Here is a 19,944-nt window from a genome sequence, read left to right on the forward strand (position 1 = left end):
GCATTTGGGATTCATTTGTTATTGCAGCATAACCTACTCTATCCAAGCTGATGCCTTGCTTGTGACTAATGGTAATTTCCTGAATATACAAAATATTTTCATTTTCTAAAATATGGTAAACACTCGAGTCCTCCAAGAAACTTATAATAAAACAAGTATTTTGAGGATTCACACTCTTGGTTCCATCCAAGTTTACAAGAGATTAGAATCAAAGAGAATCCAAGATTTACAGTAAGATGGTTTCATTTCCATACCTTTCATGACATGAAGAGGCTGTCCCTCTCGTAAGATGTCCTACAGCCATAGTTTCTAAAGTCAGGTCCAGATTATTTATTTCAGTAGTAAGAGAATATGAAAAGTAATATTTTTAAACCTCTTATTCTTTTATGGTTTTTCAGTGTGTTTATTTGTTTTTAAATGACATAATGCTTTACAGTAGCACAGGCTTATAACTCATACATTTATCTGTGGCTCCATGCCCAAAAGTATTTTACTGCAAAGAGTTTGCTACTTAAAGTTTGGTGATCTGTGGCCTAGAGTGAACTATCCCAGTTTCCTTAAGAGGGATGTAGACAATGAAACCTGTCTCATGGCACAATCTGCGCAACCTAAACTCACTCATCCAGCCCCCTCCTCCTACTTTCCACTTAGCAACAGCCAGACATTCAGGGATTCTTCTCAGACAGAGTGCAGGCAACAGTATGAAAGTGGAGAGAACCACACTGCTACAAACTGCTCTGGCCAAAGCAGGAAAAAACGATGAAAAGAAAGCCACATTGAGATCAAGACATTTTATCTCAACTCCTTGATCCTTGAATAACGTCAAATGATTTAAGTTTTTCACTTCTCAGTTTTCTAGGCTGTAAAATAGGAAAGACTTACTTCACAATTAATGTAAAAATAGGCATAGCATGACTTATTTTACTAAATACATATGACTTTTGTTGAGGATTTCATGTGGTAAAAAAAATGACTAAAACTGATGCAAAATATGTCTAAAAATAAAACAGAAAAATGTACACACAACAGTAAAAGCCTCCAAAAGCATCCAATACATCAAAAGCTTTACACATTTTGGTTTTTTCTCCTCTCAGTTAAGAAGAAATGCTGTCTTACTCGGCTCACGCAATAATGACTAACTGGGAACTGTCCAAATCTACTAAATGTTCCTCCAATACAAGGATGGGCATTTCCCTAGGGTTTGGTGATCACCATTGGACTACTCAGGCCTAGAAAAAAAGTAGATTCCTGAGCTCCTACTGCAGGGTCACTGCTATAGTTTATCAATGACCACAGAACAGAATATGCCCAAAGTGAAGATGAGAAGTCAAGTTTAGAACCAAGAAAATATGAATAATGCTGTAAAAATTCAATAAAAGTTGTAAGTTTCCCAATGATGCCAGTAGAGGAAAGTTAAACAGGACAGAAAGAGACATAGCAGCCAATAAAGAGGCAGGACATGGAATTACTGGTTCTTCATAATAAACTGAGATGCTGAATCTATTTTAGAGCCTTAAAACCGAAGGGTTGAAAGATCAGAAAAGTACCCAAAGAAGTACTGAACAACTGAGCATGCCCAGGTCAACACCGTCTGTACAGGAGGGACTTCCACCCTGACTTCAGAGAATATTTAGGGAGGATACAGCTAGTGCTGCTTTGGAAGAGCCTCTGAGGAAAGAATGTAGGAAAGAAGGAAATGTGGTACCGCCTCTTCCATAAAGAGTAAAGAAAGTTTTTCAGAAAGTCCGGATTGTAACAACACTTCCATGGATTCTCCAGATTCAGATAATGCAAAATATTGTATTAGAAAATGAAGCATGTTCATTTAATAATATTTTTCATTTAATAATATTTTTATTATTTAGTATATCAATTATAACATTAATTATATCAACACATTAATCATTACTATACTTATCACCAATATGCATTTTTATATATTTGCTACATAAGTTTATATTCCTATAAGTTTATATTTCATCACCCTAACATTTAGAGAATGGAAAGTGGAAGAGATGATAAGAAATAAACTGTGAAAAAGTAACCAGTTAAAGTAAGAGAAAGCATAGGAACATGTGATATTCCAGTAGTCAAGAGAAGAAATCATTCCAAGAAGAAGAAAATAGTCAATTCATTCAAAGAAGAAGGAAATATTCAATATCTTGTTGTATATCTCAAATACTGCCAATAAGCAGAGATTATTGAAAAAGATTGACTAATGGATTTTAAAGATGGTAGACATTAGTGATCTAAATATGCAGCAGAAGATTAGGATAGAAATTCTACTGTTGTTTTAAGTGGGAAAGGAAGTGAAAAAGTGCAAGTGAGTAAAGGCATGCTTACACTGGAATGGGAATGAGAAATGTGGCAGTAAATGAAGGAGGCTATGTGATTGGCTTGAGATGGCCATTTTGGGCTATTGGGATAATTTAACTAGAAAAGATAAAAATTAATGACACAGAAAAAGGGCTAGTTAATAACACAAAGTAATGGAGAAGGATGGGATCCTGAGCACAAGAGGAAGGTTGGTATTATATATGGATAGTTCATTCATATTAACAAGAGGGAAGGCAGAATATAGGTACCTATACAGGTAAGAAGATAGATGCAAAGGAAAGAAATTAAGGAAATTTCTGTCTGCTTTAGATGGGGCACCTCAACATTTAGATAAATGATAAAAATAAATCAAAGGTATTTCCAAAACATTTACATTATGTAATCAGCACGATGGTGGCTCCAATAAGCAAATCATCATTATCATATCACAAATTTATAGCAGTAATTTTGACTAAGCCTCATTTAATCTTCAAATAAGGGTATCCTATCTAATAAAAGACAAATAGAGTAATTAACTGTACCTCCGATACACTTCCCATTGGCTAATCAGGACGATATGCAAATTAACTGCCAACCAAGATGGCGCTTAACCAGCAACAAAGATGGCGGCTAATTTGAATACTGCAGGCAGGGCGGGACAGCACCATCCTGCCTGCCCCACTGCCATCCGGGCCTGCTATCCGCAACCCGGGTGGCAGGTGGCCCGTATGGGACCCGACCCAGGGCTGGTAGGCGGGACCACAGCGATCCGCCACCGGCCACGCCCACAAACGGCCCTCCCACGGGGATCCGAGGCTGGCAGGTGCTAATGCACAGATCTGCCAACAGGCACACCCAGGCCGCCTTTGCCCTGCACGAACTATGCAGCTGGGAGAGGGGAGTGGGGCCGCTGGGAGCAGGGCGGGAACTGCCCGGGGTTTGAGTCAGGCAGCCCAGAGTGGAGTGCGAACTATCCCAACCAGTAGCTGCTTGCTCATTCACTTACTTGCTCATTCATTCACTCATTTACTCGCTCATTCATTCACTCATTCACTTACTCAGCAAACCCTCTCAGGTGCCTGGCACGAGGCCAGGCACTGAAGGTGAAGCAGGATAAGACAGAGCTATGTCCTCAAGATGTTAGTAATTCAGTAGGGCAAAGCAGGCACATGAACGAGGCAGTTGTATGCACAGATGCACTGTACTGGGTTCAGTGAGGGCTGTAGCTAATGCTGACTTTGTTCTCTTGATAAAATGGGGCCTCGGGAACCATGCCACCCCAATCCTGTAGGCCTGTGCCTAGGCCAGGAGTGACCGGGGTCCAGGAACATGACAGAGGGTGCAGATCGGGCTGAGGGATCTGGCCCCACCCCTCACCCTCACCCCCAAGTGCACAAATTTTTGTACACCGGCTACTAGTCCTATATAATAAAAGCCCAGCAACCTAATGGTGGAATGACCAGAACAACCAGTCAAGCAGTCACTATGACGCCCACTGACCACCAGGGGGCAGACAATGCAGGAGCTGCCCCCTGGTAGTCAATGCACTCCCACAGTGGGAGCACTGCTCCCACAGCAGGCCAATCCCCACAGGCCACACCCACACCAGTGCATGAATCCTGTGTACTGGGCATCTAGTAAAATAATATCATAGTCCCCACTTTCTAGATTTTTGAAAATCAGGTTTAGAGAGGTTAAGAAGTATGATTGGGTGGTTAAGTAGCCTGAATTTAGAGCTCAACCTGTAATCTGTAACTGCTTTAAATCTCTCTCCCCTCTCCCCACCACACACACATACTCGTGCGCGCACACACACACACACACACCACTGTTTGAGTTGTGATTCTTTCAAAAAACTACACAGGTAGATTATGGATAGATTACTCTCTCTTTTGGAGAAAGCAAAAAAAGTGGCAACTTTGCTAAACCAGTTCTATTTCTCCCTCCTATGTCACTAATGGCTTTGCTTTAATATTTTAAACATAACCAGGGGTGGGCAAACTTTTTGACTCAAGGGCCACAATGGGTTCTTAAACTGGACCGGAGGGCCGGAACAAAAGCATGGATGGAGTGTTTGCGTGAACTAATATAAATTCAAAGTAAACATCATTACATAAAAGGATACGGTCTTTTTTTTTTTTTTTTTTTTAGTTTTATTCATTTCAAATGGCCGGATCCGGCCTGTGGGCCGTAGTTTGCCCACGCTGTTTTTTTTTTATTTTGCTTCAGAAACACTGCAAGAAGTAAAACTACTAATGTACAAAATTTAATGTATCATTCCCTAACAACCTTTTTATCTCGATCCTTTGTTACTGTTCTCTCAATGTATATATTGGAGTTCTTTGACTTTATAATAGAAATCATGATAGCACCACTTAATCTCCTGACTTTGGAAGCCCAGATAATGCACATAAGGGACTGATTTAAGCAGGAATTTCTCACTCATCACAGGTATGGCTGCTAAGGACAATGGGAAAATGAGGTCTTGAAGAAACCATTTAAATGTTAAATGCTCTAACAAAGAAATTAAACAAAATGTATAATTTGTTCCATAATGACACCTCAGATATAATTAGTATACTGTATATCCTAAAACCTAGAAAAACCAAGTCTGGATAGGTTAAAAAAGAATTTATTAATACTTCCTGTGTCTCCAGAATTGAATTTGCCATAAAAAGTTTCATACACTTTTCAAAAACCCATAAATAGATAGCAGTTAACCAATACAACCCAATATAAGTGTTAAAAAAATTTCTCCACACAATTTAAATACATTAGGTTTCCTTAAGGATGAGGAGGTGTTTTGAAGTACTTAAAGTATTTCTTGAATTCCAGAGAACAGCTTTAAAGCATGGTATAAAATTTGTTACCAATTGAAGACCACTTGATGGATTAAGTGTTCCTTTTGATTTGTAAACTCAGAGGAAAAAATATCCTGCAAAATCTATATGCATTCAATTTGTCATGTTAAAGTAAATGAGAAAGTACATGTAATTTTAATTATCGTAACTGAGAATTCCTGCTATGGGAGTTTTCAGAAGAAATCCACAAAACGGAAATTGTTCTGGAAAATTTTCCTAATGGAGAACAGTATTGTGTGGAACAATCTCCCCAAAGCCACTGTGAAATGCCTGGAAGAAGTATCCTGCCCTGCCACAACTCCAGGCCCCCTCAGGGGTATGATGCTAACAGTCCCATTTCTGAAAGTCAAGGAAATGTATTATGGGGAGAGAGAAAAACACACACAAGGAAAAGTCTGTAAGTAACTTACTAAATTACTGTAACTTTAGATAAAGAACTTGCTGAAGCCACCGGGAATGTGAGGCAGAATTTAAATGGTAGCACGAAGTGATTTTAGGCTCCGATGAGTGTCAAATCAGATTTATGCCCAAACAATGAATTTCAGAAAACAATCAATTCTGAACGAAATCATTACTGGATTGAAAACGGAGACCTTTGCATAAACATACATCTTAGTTATCTAATTCAATAAAAAGTATGGCTTTGTAAAATCCACACACATCTATTTTAAAGACAGCACAATAACTCTAACCAATAGAGCAGTTAGTTTGAGGTGTGATTAATTGAATTATTGTTATTCCTTTTTTTATTTTTACATTTTTCTTTTATTTTTAAAAAAGCACATCTATTCCCGAGGAAACTCACTCCAATTCTTTAAAGATGAATACAAAGCCTCCTTTCTATATTTGGTCTCTAAAAACCAGGTAAAAGGAAAAATAAATAAATTTATTCATTCATCCATTCATAGATGCATTCATTCATACATGCATACATTTTTGCATCCCCCCCCCCCCCATGCCTAAATCAGGCTATTTGTAAGAATGTCAAAGAAACAGCAATGATCCTGTACTGAAGGTCTTCTCAGAACAGGTATCCACCTGACCTTGCCAGAGGAATTCCCCATTCACCTGGAGAAGCACCAGCTATCTCTCAGGATATAGAAAGACCTGAGAAATAAGAGACATCTCACATTCCTGTAAGCCTGGCCTGCCCCCTGTAATCTTTTAAGATGCACCTCTGTAATTTAAACTGGGCGGAGAGCCCTAGCTGGTTTGGCTCAGTGGATAGAGCATCAGCCTGTGAATTGAAGGGTCCCAGGTTCGATACCAGTCAAGGGCACATGCCCAGGTTGTGGGCTCAATCCCCAGTGGGGGAGGGGGGTGCAGGAGGCAGTCGATAAATAATTTTCTCTCATCATTGATGTTTTTATCTCTCTTTCCCTTTCCCTTCCTCTCTGAAATCAATAAAAATATATTTTAAAAAAGTAAAAAACAAAAGGGGCAGAATTGCTCAATGACTAAAAATATCCACAGAGGCCCAAGGCCACTCAGTAGACAGGAGAATTTCATACTACTTCTCAGGAATTTTATCAATTACTGCTGCTGCTCTACCTCCTGTAACTCTCCCCCTAATATAATGCTGCCCTGATCTATTCCATCTTCTCTGTTTCTTTTGTAGTCACTAACCCTCCTGTTTCCCCTGGTGACCACTCTAACCCATGTCTGCCCATGACACACCAGCCCACCCCATGCCACATCTCAACTAAACCAAGCTGCTTGATGAATAAAGCAGAAGAACAAAACAACAACCATTTATTTAAGAAAAAGCCTTTACCAGGAACCATACTAAGTATTCTTTATACCTTCTCTCATTTAAGTCTTCACAAAAGCCTACAAAGAAATCTCCATTGTGTCAATAAGAAAGTAAGAGTCAAAGACATTATTAAGTAACGTGCCCAAGATCAAACAGCTTGAAAGTGGCAGATCCATCAGGAGATCTGTCAGAGATCCATCCAATAAGAACAACCATAAAAACATAAAATAGATATAGTTTGCATCAGGGTTTCTCACATGTGGATGCTGTGCACATTGTTTTAAAAAGATGATAATTTTGCAAAGGTGGTAGTTAGAAAATTAATGCAGGTTTTTACCAGGAGCAAACCAAGAACTTAGAAATAAAATCGTGCTTTAGGAATTAAGCTAACAAATCAACATGGGGATATGAGCAAATACAAATAAGCATCTTGGATGTGGACCAGCTACCAGAGCCAGTAGGCCTTGACTGGATCCATGGGGAGGTACTAACTTATTGAATATATTTAAAGAACATGTACTTCAAGGAAAGTCATCAGTTCAAATGTTGTCTGTACCAGTGAAGCTTGATAAGTTCAGTAAAGCTAAGCCAATAGGCCACCTGCCAGACAGGTATCTATTATGGAGATGGACATGTGGATATTGAACTATCTGTGGCTAACAGGGGACACATTACATTCATATAATTTTCTCTTTTCTAAGAGAGCAGCTCGCTCCCACATCCCAGAGTTTAACCACGGAAGAGAATATGGAACCAGGATAATGCCAATAACTGTTCCATTTGACAGTGGTCATCAAGTAAAAACCACTTTCATCTAGTAATTAAAGCCTTAAAATTTTTTAAATATAGTTTATGGATTTCAGAGAGGAAGGGAGAGGGAGACAGGGAGAGAAACATCAATGATGAGAGAGAATCATTAAACAGCTGCCTCCTGCATGGGCCCTACTGGGGATCGAACCTGCAACCTGGGCATGTGGCCTGACCGAGAATCCAACTGTGACCTCCTGCTTCATAGGTCAATGCTCAACCTCTTAGCCAAACCAGGCAGGCAATAATAAAAGCTACATTAGCCAATGGTTGCTGACAAATTTCTGAAGCCACAAATCTTGGAATTCACCAAGGGGAACACTATTGAATGGGAGTCATCATAGGTAACAACATCCTTATCTTCTCTGAGTGACTAAAACAACTGGACACATTTATGTGTGGATGTGTTTACCTTTTCACCATCTCTCCCTGGTTCTCCTTTGTAACCTGGTAGTCCTCGTACTCCCTAAATTAACCACAAAATAAAAGAAGTCTGTAAGTTATGGTTTTATGGATCACTAGAAATAGTATTTCTAAAATATGCATAAACAGGTCACATACTTGTATTCCTGGGGATCCTGGAACACCTGGTGATCCGGAGATTCCCTGATAACCCTAAAGAAAAGTGAAGAATAAATAATTAACATTCCAGCACATTCCCAAAGAGCAGCCCTCCATTTCAGGATTCGCACCTGTCTCAAGTTTCTCACACCTAACACTTCACTTAGTTAAGAAATCAAAATAATAAAGTGTCAAATGCTTAATAAGGAATTCATATCCTTTAGCTTTTAGGAAAAAAGGTCTTAAATATCTCAAGATTAAGAAAAATACTCAGAAATGCTTCAATTAAAAGGAAGACTTTGGAAATCAGAATATAAAGCCAATATTCACAGCCTCTAAAGAAATGTACTGCACATTAGAAACATAGTCAACACATTCAGGAGAAAACACCTAGAATTGGAGGATTAAACAAATGTAATACATTTTTAAACTTCCTGAATTAATGACCATCCGAGCTAATCCCTAGAATAAATTAAACCTGGGTCAATGTTATCCTTCAGAATAAGTCTAAAACAGCCTTCGGAATGCTCATTTTAGAAAGTTGCTATGTTAACCTCAAGAATATGGCTGTCCCCCACCTCCCAAGGCTGAGCTGTCTGCTGAGGCCATGGTCCACTTTCATCTCCACTTCTTCTAACATATCCCTCCAGAAACTGGACCCTTGGTAAAACAGCGCATCTTTTTTAGACAGGGGGAACTCTTCATTCTTCACTTAGTACATGGGGATTAAACTCCCAAACAAACTTACAGGCCCTGAACATTTATCTAGGTTCTCAGGGTCAATGTCAGGTTGACCTGGACCACCTGGCACCTGCAAACACATTTACCTCTTATTCAGATTCCAGGTTTCTCCCACACTCTATTCATATTCCATCTTTCTCAGATCTTACTGGTTGGACACAGCTTTCTTTTGTCAATAGTATTAACACAGATCTCATTCATGTTTCAATCACATTTTCATTCTTAAACCCAAAAGCTTTATTTTTATGTGGCTCCTCATAGATATCTGCCTGGTCTTTGTAGTCACCCAATCACTTGTCAATACATTTTCAGCTGCAATTTTAGAGACATCATAACTACCTGCTTTTCCAGTCCCATTTCCAAATATTTCTTTTACTACTCTTTGCTAGCTCTAACACCACTTTGGAATCAAAGAGGCCTGGAATTGAATTTCAATTCTATCACTGTTGGCACATGCCAAAACAGAACTAGGTTACTTATAAATGCCACCACCGAGGATATCCTTCAGATTCTTCAGAATGCTTCATGCACTCTCTGGATAGTCTGACATAACTTGCCACAAGCTGTTGGAATTGGGAGAAATAATAATAGCAATGATTTATATACAACTTTCATGTTCCAAACTAATAAATTCACTTGATCTTCACAACCACCCTTTAATGTAGCCTTATCTCCATTTTAAAATGAGGACACCAAAGCACAGCAGGTTAAGTGAGTGCCCAGAGGAAAGACATATTCATAAAATTCTCTAAAAGAAAGTTACCATGGAGATTAGCTATTTATCAAAATGATTGGTCATCTGCAAAGTTCACATTTACTGAATTATTTTTTCTTTCACATTTTTTCAAAAGTCAAGCCAAATGTCTTATCTGCTTTATTACTTTTTTTCAGAAAGTTAATCTTTTGGAAAAGATCAAAAACTGCCATGCTATCTCTTCTCTTCGAAGAAGTTAATGCATTTTTATAGAGAGAACACATGACATTTCAGTGGATTAAAGTAACATGAAGATGCCCCAGAATATGTTTCCAGCTCACCTCTGACTCATAATGTGACCTCAGGCAGAGAAATCAAATCCCCAGATCCAGAGACAACACAATGAAGTGGAAAGACAATGAATTTTGACATTGGAAAAGACCTTGAGCTGAATGTTTGCTCCTCCCTTTCTATGGGATTTTGGCAAAGTCACTTTGCCCAGTTAAACCTCAGTGTTTTTTTTTTTTTTTTTACCATAAATCAAGATACTAATGCCCACTTTACTTTGGAAAAGAAACATAGTGTCATAGGTGAAAATGTCTGGCAGATGTTAGGATCTCAATAAATATTTCTTTCTTTTCTTGGAATCAATGGCTATTGTATAATCCTATGAGACACCATGGAGAATGTTATTCTGTAGCTTTAATAGCCACATTAATGCATGGGGAATGGCAGGTCCAGTCATCATCATGATTTAACCATTTTGCAACATTCGTACATATCTAATCTTGAACATGTGAACAAGGCCTCAGTGTATTTTACAATGGCTCTGTTGGTTTTGATTTTGGAAGAACTGCAATAAAGGAATAGTAACTGCTTCCCAAAATACAAGAACCAAGCTACTGTTGTTCATTTTTTAGTAACTTACAATGAGACAAGGTCTTAAAAACTTAAATTGTATAAAGAAATTCAAAGATTATTTTAGAAGCTACAGGAAGCATGCTTGGTAATAAAATAAAAAAGGTGGGGGAATCCAAGGTAGGGGAATCCCAGGGCAAAACACCAGAAAAAATTAGATTAAATTTAGAAAAAATAGTTTGGACTAAAAACCAGGAAAATAAAGGTTAACAGGGAGGAATATCATAACAGAGAACAATTTCCAAGATGAGCAAGAAATAAAACGTTGAGTCATAGCAGGGCACACTAAAACAAACAAACAAAAAATGCCCTGCAACAGGAAAAATTATAAGCTTTTCATATAGTTTACTGAGTTTTTATCTTTCCAAATACGCAAGTTTCTGTGTTGTACACTGCAACTTTCACATGATCTTTTACTGCTTAATACTTGTCAACATTAATTTTACCATTTTGCAATTATTAGTAGATCCAAATATCCACACTACCCCATCTGCAAGATTTCTGACAGTATTTAAGTTTTTCCCATGTTCAGAAAAAGTTTCTCTGTAGATGAGTCATTTTATAGGAAAAAAATATTCTCACTGCCAAATTGTAGGGTTGAAGTATACAAAGTCAATTTACTTTTCTTCCATGATTCATAGTTGCCATGCTCCAGGAAAGATATATAGCTTTGAAATGGAAATTGGTAATAAAATCATCAAATGTGCTAGAGTCAAATGTCTAGTGAGCCCAATTCTAATCATACTAAAAAATATTCTGCCAATATAAATATATAGTTTTTTAAGTAGTAAGAAGGTTTCCTTTAAATACTCTAAACTTAAAAATGAGAATAAAATCCAAAGAAATTATTTGGAATATCACTCTTATTTTTTAAATGTAGGACTGTAAGTTAAAGTTTATTCTATTTCATAATTTTCCTCAAAGTTTTCCAAAATTCCAACATATATACCCTTAGGTACACAACCAGGGTAACTAGGTAACCAAAATCAAGTGTCTACTTTTAATGTCCACTGTGGAATCTTCTAATCATTGGTGGACTTTATAGCTCTATACAACTAAATTCAAAGAATATTCATGAATCTCTGTCTTTTCATATATATAAATTTGAGGCCCAGTGCACGAAATTTGTGCACCAGGGAAGGGGGGGTGGGTCCCTCAGCTCAACCTACACCCTCTTCAATTTGGGAGCCGTCAGGGGATGTGCTACTGCCTGTGGGCTCCGCTTTCCTGCTTGCAGGTCGCCATGGTGACCACCCAGCAGGCCCTGCTGGGTGCTGCCTGTGGGCCCTGCTTGCCTGCCCACGGGTCGCTGCCTCAACCTCCCAGTAGGCCCTGCTGGATGCTGCCTGCAGGCCCCGACTGCCTGCTCACAGTAGCCGCTGCCACTGCCCAGCAGGCCCTGCTGGGTGCTGCCTACGACCCCGCTTGCCTGCTGGGCTCACATTGCCAGGGTGACACCACCAGCATCCTGCCCAGCCTCTATGGGTGCCGCCATCTTTGTTGTGGAGTGATGGTTAATTTGCTTATTACTCTTTTATTAGATAAGATACAGAAACTAGTTGCCATCTAACCCAACTAATCATCAAATAATTGAACTATTTAACTCTCATTACTTGACTAATAGGTCACATGAATGTATATAAAATTACACCTGAGCTAAGTTCTAAGAAAGAACTGTGATGCTATGGGAGATGAAGGGTAGACAGTTAAGCCCTAGTCAGTTTGGCTCAGTGGATAGAGCACTGGCCCGCAGAATGAAGGGTCCTGGGCTAGATTCTGATCAAGGGCATGTACTGCAGTTGCAGACTAGATCTCTGCATATGGGAGGCAACCAATTGATGTGTCTCGCTCACATCAATGTTTCTCTCTGTTTCTCCCCCTCCTTTCCACTGTCTCAGAGAATCAATGGAAAAATATCCTTGAATGAGGATTAACAACAACAACAACAAAGTAGACAGTCAAGGGAAGCTTTCTGAAGACCTGAGCTCAAAGGAACTCTCAGGAAAGCACAACACATAAGAGGAAGCCCTTCAATGTGCTAGGTGGCATGGTAGGATGAGCCATATTCCTGGAGATGAAAGAAGAGATGGATGTATGCATATTGCACACAAGACTAGAATGACAGAATGGAGGTTATGTACACAGCTTGTGGGTCTTATGAAGGACTTTAATCTTAATCCAAGCCACTAAATCAGGGGACACACAATCAGACTTGAGCTGTAAAAAGCTCACTTTCTACACTGTGGAGGACATATTGAAGGAAGCAAGAAAAAGTATGAAGATCATATGGGAGACTCCTGAAGGGAAGAGATAATGGTAGGGAGAATCTGAATCCATTCAAGGTGTATTTAGTCTAACCTGATGATGGGTTACAGAAGGTGAGGAATTTGGAAATGTGGAATGATCAGAAATCAGGCTTGTGCAGTGGATGGCTGATTAATATCACTGATTGAGTGAAGGACTCTGGGGGAAAATATAGTTTAACTGATTGCAAAATAGGAAGTAATACAAAACTTTAAAAATATTTTTATGGGCTAAGACAAATGATTTATATTTGACAATGAGAAGCTCTATGCTTCTGTGAGAGAAGAACAGAATTGCTACTTTAAATTAAAGCAAACTACATTTACTATAAATGAAATTTATCTAAGTCTAATCCTCCTTCCCTTAGATCAGCGGTTCTCAACCTGTGGGTTGCAACCCCTTTAGGGATCGAACAACCTTTTCACAGGGGTTGCCTAAGACCATTGGAAAACACATATATAATTACATATTGTTTTTGTGATTAATCACTATGCTTTAATGATGTTCAATTTGTAACAATGAAATTGGGGGTCACCACTACATGAGGAACTCTATTAAAGGGTCTCGGCATTAGGAAGGTTGAGAACCACTGCCTTAGATAAAGGTGGATGGGTGATAAATACAAAGCAACATCAGCCACTTTTCATTAATAATTAGCTTTGAGCTAAGCTTATGAAAGAATAACATTGTCTACCTTTGGCAAATAATCTTTGCAGATATAGTTCAGTTCTTAGATTCACCGAATTTAATTAAATTTTGGTAAATTAACTTGTTCCCCAAGGAAGTTTACACTTAAAGTTATACCAAGCTTATTTCAAAAGAAGAATGCATACTGAGCTTATTTCAAAAGAAAAATACACATTTTTTTAATATAACAGATATCATTTTCCATAATTCTTACTTCTCAACCTAAATTTCTAATAATTATGCTTTATATTCAAAAGGAGGTGACTAATAACTAACCCTACTTCCTCTCTTGCTGCTCTGCAATAATTTTCCCATAGTACTTATCATCATCTGATATTATTTACTTATATTTAAGTTATTATTGTGAATGGATTATCTTTCTCTCCCCAGTGGACTGTGAGCTTCAATAAAGCAGGTGTTTTTTCTATTTTTGTTTGCTGCTACATTTCCATAGCCTAGAAGAGTGCCAGGAACACAGTGAAATACCCAACAAATATTATGTATATGACCAGATGAATGAAAAAATAAAAAATAAATAAAGCTAAACAGACATAGAAATAATGGTGAGCAAAAGTAGGTTTACAGTGGTAATACAAATAAATAATACAATAATTGATAAATAATAATGCAAGAATAAATTTTGTGTTTCATGTACTCATGACTATAAAGCTACTTTTGCCCACTCCTGTATTTATTGAGTCTAGCTGGTCACTAACACTGGGGGCTCTAAAAATAATCATAGAAACAACCCTGCATTCCTAGAGATTACAATCAAAAGAAGAGATACTAAACACATGAATTTATCTTTAAAATTATAAATACCAGATGTGGAATCAAACAATTCCTTGAATAATTTAATTAAATACACAAATAACATTATTACATATATGATGTCTATGGATACATCATTATTGTCTATACTAACTATAACATATAAAATATAAGTAATCTATTTAAGAAGCATATGCGATAAATTTGGAAAGATCCATATATGAGATTTATATAAGGGGAGTGCTGGAGAACAATGACTTAGCTAGTCAACTAAGCTTTGTCTAGGAAAGCTTTATGAAAGAAGTAAATAACATTTTATTACAGAAAAGGAAGATAAACTGCCCAAGTGTAGAATAGTTCATTCGAGGCAGATGGCCCATCTTTTAGTTTATGAGTGTGACTCTCATGAGGGTGAGTGTGTGTGTTTTATATGAGTGGGAGACACTGAGACAATAAACACTTTTGCTAAGGAACCCAAATTGAGGTGAAGTGAGAGTCCAGGTAGTAACTGCTCTTTCTAGAAGGATGTTTTTATACACTTCATAATTAAACTTCCTCTTGTAATTCCCCTTTCCAAGCCAAATAATAGCCATGTCTTTGGCTTTTGTCCTAATGTATTCCAGTTCCCAGGTCTTTAATCTTCATGGCTCTCAGCCCTAAACTTCCCACAGCTCTTAAACTGTGGAGTCCACAATTGGCACTTTTTCAATTAAGAGCCTGGAAAGAGAGAAGCATAAAAATCTTGTCTCATGGGTCCTATTGTTCTACTACTAATTATTCACCCCCTGTCAAGCACACTCTGCAAGCCTCAGTACTAGTCTCCCCTCCCCCTTTCCTCTGATTCTCTACCATCATTCTTGAGTATTTTAAAACATTATCTCTTGTTTGGATTACACCTGAAGTTCAGTAAATCCTCCCCCATAGCTGTTTTCTGAGTTCTATTATCTCCCAGTTATTCTCTTCTGAATGAAATCCAGACCCTACACATCCCTAACGTGTAGTATCCTGAACCAAATCCAAAAGCAGGACTGCCATCTTTCTTAATATAGACATTATATGTTTACTAATGATGCCAAAAGTTACATCATACTTTTAGGCATCACCATCACATATGTTGCTTCCTTTTCACCAAGGTTAAATTTAAATAACATCTCCCAGACAAATAAGAGCCATATGTTTACTCCAGTTGAATTTCACTATGCTAAAATACTCATTCTTCAAGTTTGTCAAAATTTTTTGGACCTTCCTGTCACCTCAAACACCAAAGCAAATCCCAAAAATAAAATCAAGAATTTAATATTCTTAAAAACCATAAAAAAGGAAAATGAATATTAAGTATCTTGAGCCCACAAAAACACTGGAAGAAACTACAAGAGAAAAATATTTGTGGGAAAATATTACATTTATTAAAAGTAAAAAAAAAAATTATAAACCAAAGAAATAGAATATTTACAATTAGATAGATAAAAACAATGAATTCTCTTCATGCATAAAAAGTTCTTCTTAATTGACATATAAAATACTATAGAAATGGGTTTTTAAAAAAATGAAAAACACATCACAAAAAACACTTCACACTTCATCAAATGTCAGACTTCAATATTCAACTACCACTGAAAATTTCTACTTGACCATCTAACATCAAAAATTAATATATCCAAACCAAATTCCTGATTTCTCTTGCCCAATTTTCTCTATCCCATCCTTCTACATCTCATTAGAGTTTCCTTTGACTTTTCTCCAAAATTTACATCCAATGCATCAGCAAATCCTGTCAGCTCTAAATTCAAAATATCCCCAGACTGTGAGTAGTAGTTCTCTTCACCTCACTACTACTATTTGGCCCCCATCATCTCGCTCCTGGGTTATTTCAAGAGCCTCCTGACTGATCTCGTTGCTTTAGCCCTGATCACCCTAAAATTTATTCTCAACTCAAAAGTCAGAGTAATTCCTTTTGAAATTAGTTTTATCACATTGATCCTTGACTCAGGACCCTACAATGGCTCTTGAGTTCACCCCAACTGAAAGCCAATGTCATCACAATGGCCCAAAGAACTGAACTCCATCTCTTCTCCTTTCTTCCTCTTATTTATACAGCTTCATCCCCTACTAGCCCCGTCCCTACCCCTATTTTTTTATTCACGGTTTGATAAAATCATGTAACTCTGAAATTCCCCATCTGTGCTGACTACCCCTTCTTTAAGGTTTAACCCTCCATAGCAAGCTGGCCAGCTTTGGAATCCATAGACCACTCAGGGCACACTGAGGAAGGTGGGGATGAGGAGTGGGGAGCACTGCATCTCTAAATGTGACCTACTCTTAAGCCTGTTGGTCCTGAGTCACTTCTGAAGGCCAGTGATAAAAACAATCATCTCCAGAATTCTGTAGCTTTGTCTAGCTGACCTTTCTTAGCAAATATGGTGGCCCACATGGAATCTTAGAAAATCAGAATGGAGAGAACCTGGACGCCTCTGTGTCATGTTCCCATTTTCCAGATTAAGGAATAGGAGACCCTTAGTAACAAAGCCATGTTTAAAAGCAAAGCAGAGGGCAAAACAGCCACAGGTCTCTCCGCCTGCCAGCTAAAGCTTTGGTTTCAGTAAAGCACTTTATGTCCTAAAAAGTAATTAATAATGACGGAAAACAGACAGAAGAGAGCACTGTAAAAATATAAACTTCTACAGACTCCTAAAATAGTCCTGTTATATGTTTCCACATATGGCCTCCTTTTAAAAAAATCAGTGTTGTGCCTTTTTTTTTTTTTTTAATCTTCACCCGAGGATATTTTTCCATTGATCTTTTAGAGAGAGTGGAAGAGAGAGGGAAAGACAGAGAGAAACATCGATGAGAGAGAAACACATGGATTCTTTGTCTCCTGCACGGCCTCGACCAGGGCCCAGGCTGGGGAGGAGCCTACAACCAAGGTACGTGTCCTTGACCGGAATCAAACCTGGGACTCTGTTCTGCAGGCTGCTGCTCTATCCACTGAGCAAAACTGGCTAGGGCCAGTGTTGTGTCTTTAATAGTTGTTCTACTCTGATTACCTAGCAGGGCAGATAAATATTTTCTTGCCTCCCTTTTTATAATGATAAAAGAGTAAAATATGTTCAGGCACCGTGCTGATATAAGTTATTTAACTAATAGAGAAATGAGAAATGAGTAGAAGGATTTGAAAATAGCTCTTTAATTTTTGTGGAAGGCATTTTCCTTATGAAAATTAGTATTTCTCCAGAGTGGAATAATTTACTATTTAAAGCTTTGGTTGACTTGGCCTGGTTATAATGAGAAAGAGAGTCAAATTGCTTATTGAGGGGGGTTGCACAGAACTAAATCCAAACAAAGCAGAATTCCCTTCGAATTGTTCCATCCAAGTTTCCTTGGTCCAGATGGCTTCCATCGCCAGCCAGAGGCTCCACCCACACCTTCCCACTCCCGCTGCGCTGGCCCTGGACACACGCTAATGACCCTCAGCTGTTCTGGCTCCCAGGCACACTTTCTCTTCCTGCCTGGCCACCCAATCTCCTATCTCCTGCAGAGAGAAAGAAACTGAGGGACAGGAGATATTTAAGACAAAAGTCATGCCTCTGGGTAAACAGAATTTGGGTTAGTGTATCCGTTTTCTCTTGCTGCTATACCAAATTACCCCCAACACAGTGGCTTAAAACAATGCAGACTTCCAGTTCTGCAGATCAGAGGTCCAAAAACGGTTCTTAGGAAGCTAAACTCATAGTGTCAGGGGCTGCATTCCTTCCAGAGGTTCTAGGGGAGAACCTGTCCCTTCCCTTTTCCAATTTCCAGAGCTGCCTCACTTGGATCTCTGCTTCCATCAGCGCTTTTCCTTCTCTGATTCTGATACCCCTGCCTCCCACTTATAAGGGACCTTGTGATTACACTGGGCCACTCAGATAAACCAGGATAATTCCTGCATCTTCAGATGCTTAATTTAATCATGCAGGCAAAGTCCCTTTTGCCATGCAAGGTACCATATTAGCAGGTCTTTAAGATCAGAATGTTACCATTATTTTGTCTACCACAGTTGGTTAGTTCTTTCTTTAGCATCAGATATCATCTAACCACATCTAACGTCTAATATTTCCTAACATCTAATACCAAATACTACATAGCTACATCTATATCTATAATATTAAAAATGTAATGTGCTAATTAGACTGGATGTCATTCCAGACATCCTTCCAGATGAAGCCAGGGCTGGAGGGAAGCCTGGGTCCCGGGTGCCAGAGGGAAGCCGGTGCCGGCAGCTGGGGGAAGGAATGCCTACTCTTGCATGAATTTCATGCATCTGGCCTCTAGTCTATACATAAAATCACATACACATACATGAAAACATGTACATGTACTGAAGGTAATGAGACAATATGTCTATGATAGCTTAAATAAGACTCAGAGCAATATCCATGATTATTGTATCAGGCTAATTGCAACAAATTTCCAGCGTTTTCATTCATGGCAAGATACTGATAAAGAAAAAAGTAAATGAAGCAAACTAGAACTGATAGCCTGTGAAAGGCCTGCTCAGCACTCATTTCCAAATATTGCCCAGGACTTTTCACCACTGAGAAATACAAAAGCCTAAATAAGTTAGCAGTGTTGGGTTGTTGTGAGATGCCAGCAGATGACACCTCAGCCTGTGAAGTGTATCTGCTTTGGAGTTGGCACAGCATGCAGCTGCCAGGAAAAGAAAGTGTACATCCCAGGGAAGGGGTCTCTAGGCAAAGGAAGGCTCATATTTATAAAACTCATCTCATCCATTGTGATTAGATCAGAACCTACACAGGACCTCAGGCAGTATCTTTGGTGGGATTAGGAGGTGCAGTGAGGGAATGCAACAAATTCATGTGACTCTAACTTAAAGTGAGAAAGGGATGAACTGTAAGAGACACTGCAAGGCTAATGCTGGAGATGAGAGGAGTTAAGGATAAAGGTAAAAGGGACATGTTAGGTTTGGAATCTATTCATTTCATTCTATCAAAATAGAACCAGTCTGATAAATGTCACCCTATTTTCTGAACTACACCACCTCGCTATTTCTGTACTTATTGGCTTGGTTCTCCAGCCAATATGAAGGTTTAACTACTCATGTTTTTATCCAGGATGAACTGGAACCAATGCTTTCCAACCTACCGAAAGAATTTTCTTTCTGCAAAGATCTCAAATAACCCAAATCATCATTTTTTTTTCTTCTGCTTCATTTTTTTTCATCATGAAACATGCTATAATATCTCCCATCTTTTTAAAAACCTTACTTTGGCCCTAGCTGGTTTGCTAAGTGGTTAGAGCATCAGCCCACAGACCAAAGGGTTTTGGGTTCAAGTCCCAGACAAGGGTACATACCTTGGTTGCAGGCTGGAATGCCAGCGGGGGTGGGGCCATGTGTGGGAGGCAATCAATCAATGTCTCTCTCTCTCTCTCTCTCTCTCTCTCTCTCTCTCTCTCTCTCCCTCCCTCCCTCTCTCTCTCTCTCTCTCTCTCTCTCTCTCCCTCTCTCTCTCTCTCTCTCTCTTTCTCTCTCT

General features: G+C 38.7%; 1 protein-coding gene across 1 annotated transcript in view; it reads right to left on the reverse strand.

Moving 5' to 3' along the window:
* Window positions 1-19,944, reverse strand: part of COL21A1 (collagen type XXI alpha 1 chain) — a 173,245-nt gene that overhangs the window by 58,444 nt on the left and 94,857 nt on the right. The window contains exons 11-12 of the mRNA XM_081094853.1: window positions 8,299-8,352; window positions 8,150-8,203 (exon numbers count right to left, since the gene is read on the reverse strand). Of these exons, the coding sequence (XP_080950979.1) occupies window positions 8,150-8,203; window positions 8,299-8,352 (108 nt within the window). The remainder of the gene's footprint in view (window positions 1-8,149; window positions 8,204-8,298; window positions 8,353-19,944) is intronic.

The sequence above is a fragment of the Myotis nattereri genome (genome assembly GCF_964212035.1).
Source record: "Myotis nattereri genome assembly, chromosome: 6".
Taxonomy (NCBI): Eukaryota; Metazoa; Chordata; class Mammalia; order Chiroptera; family Vespertilionidae; genus Myotis; species Myotis nattereri.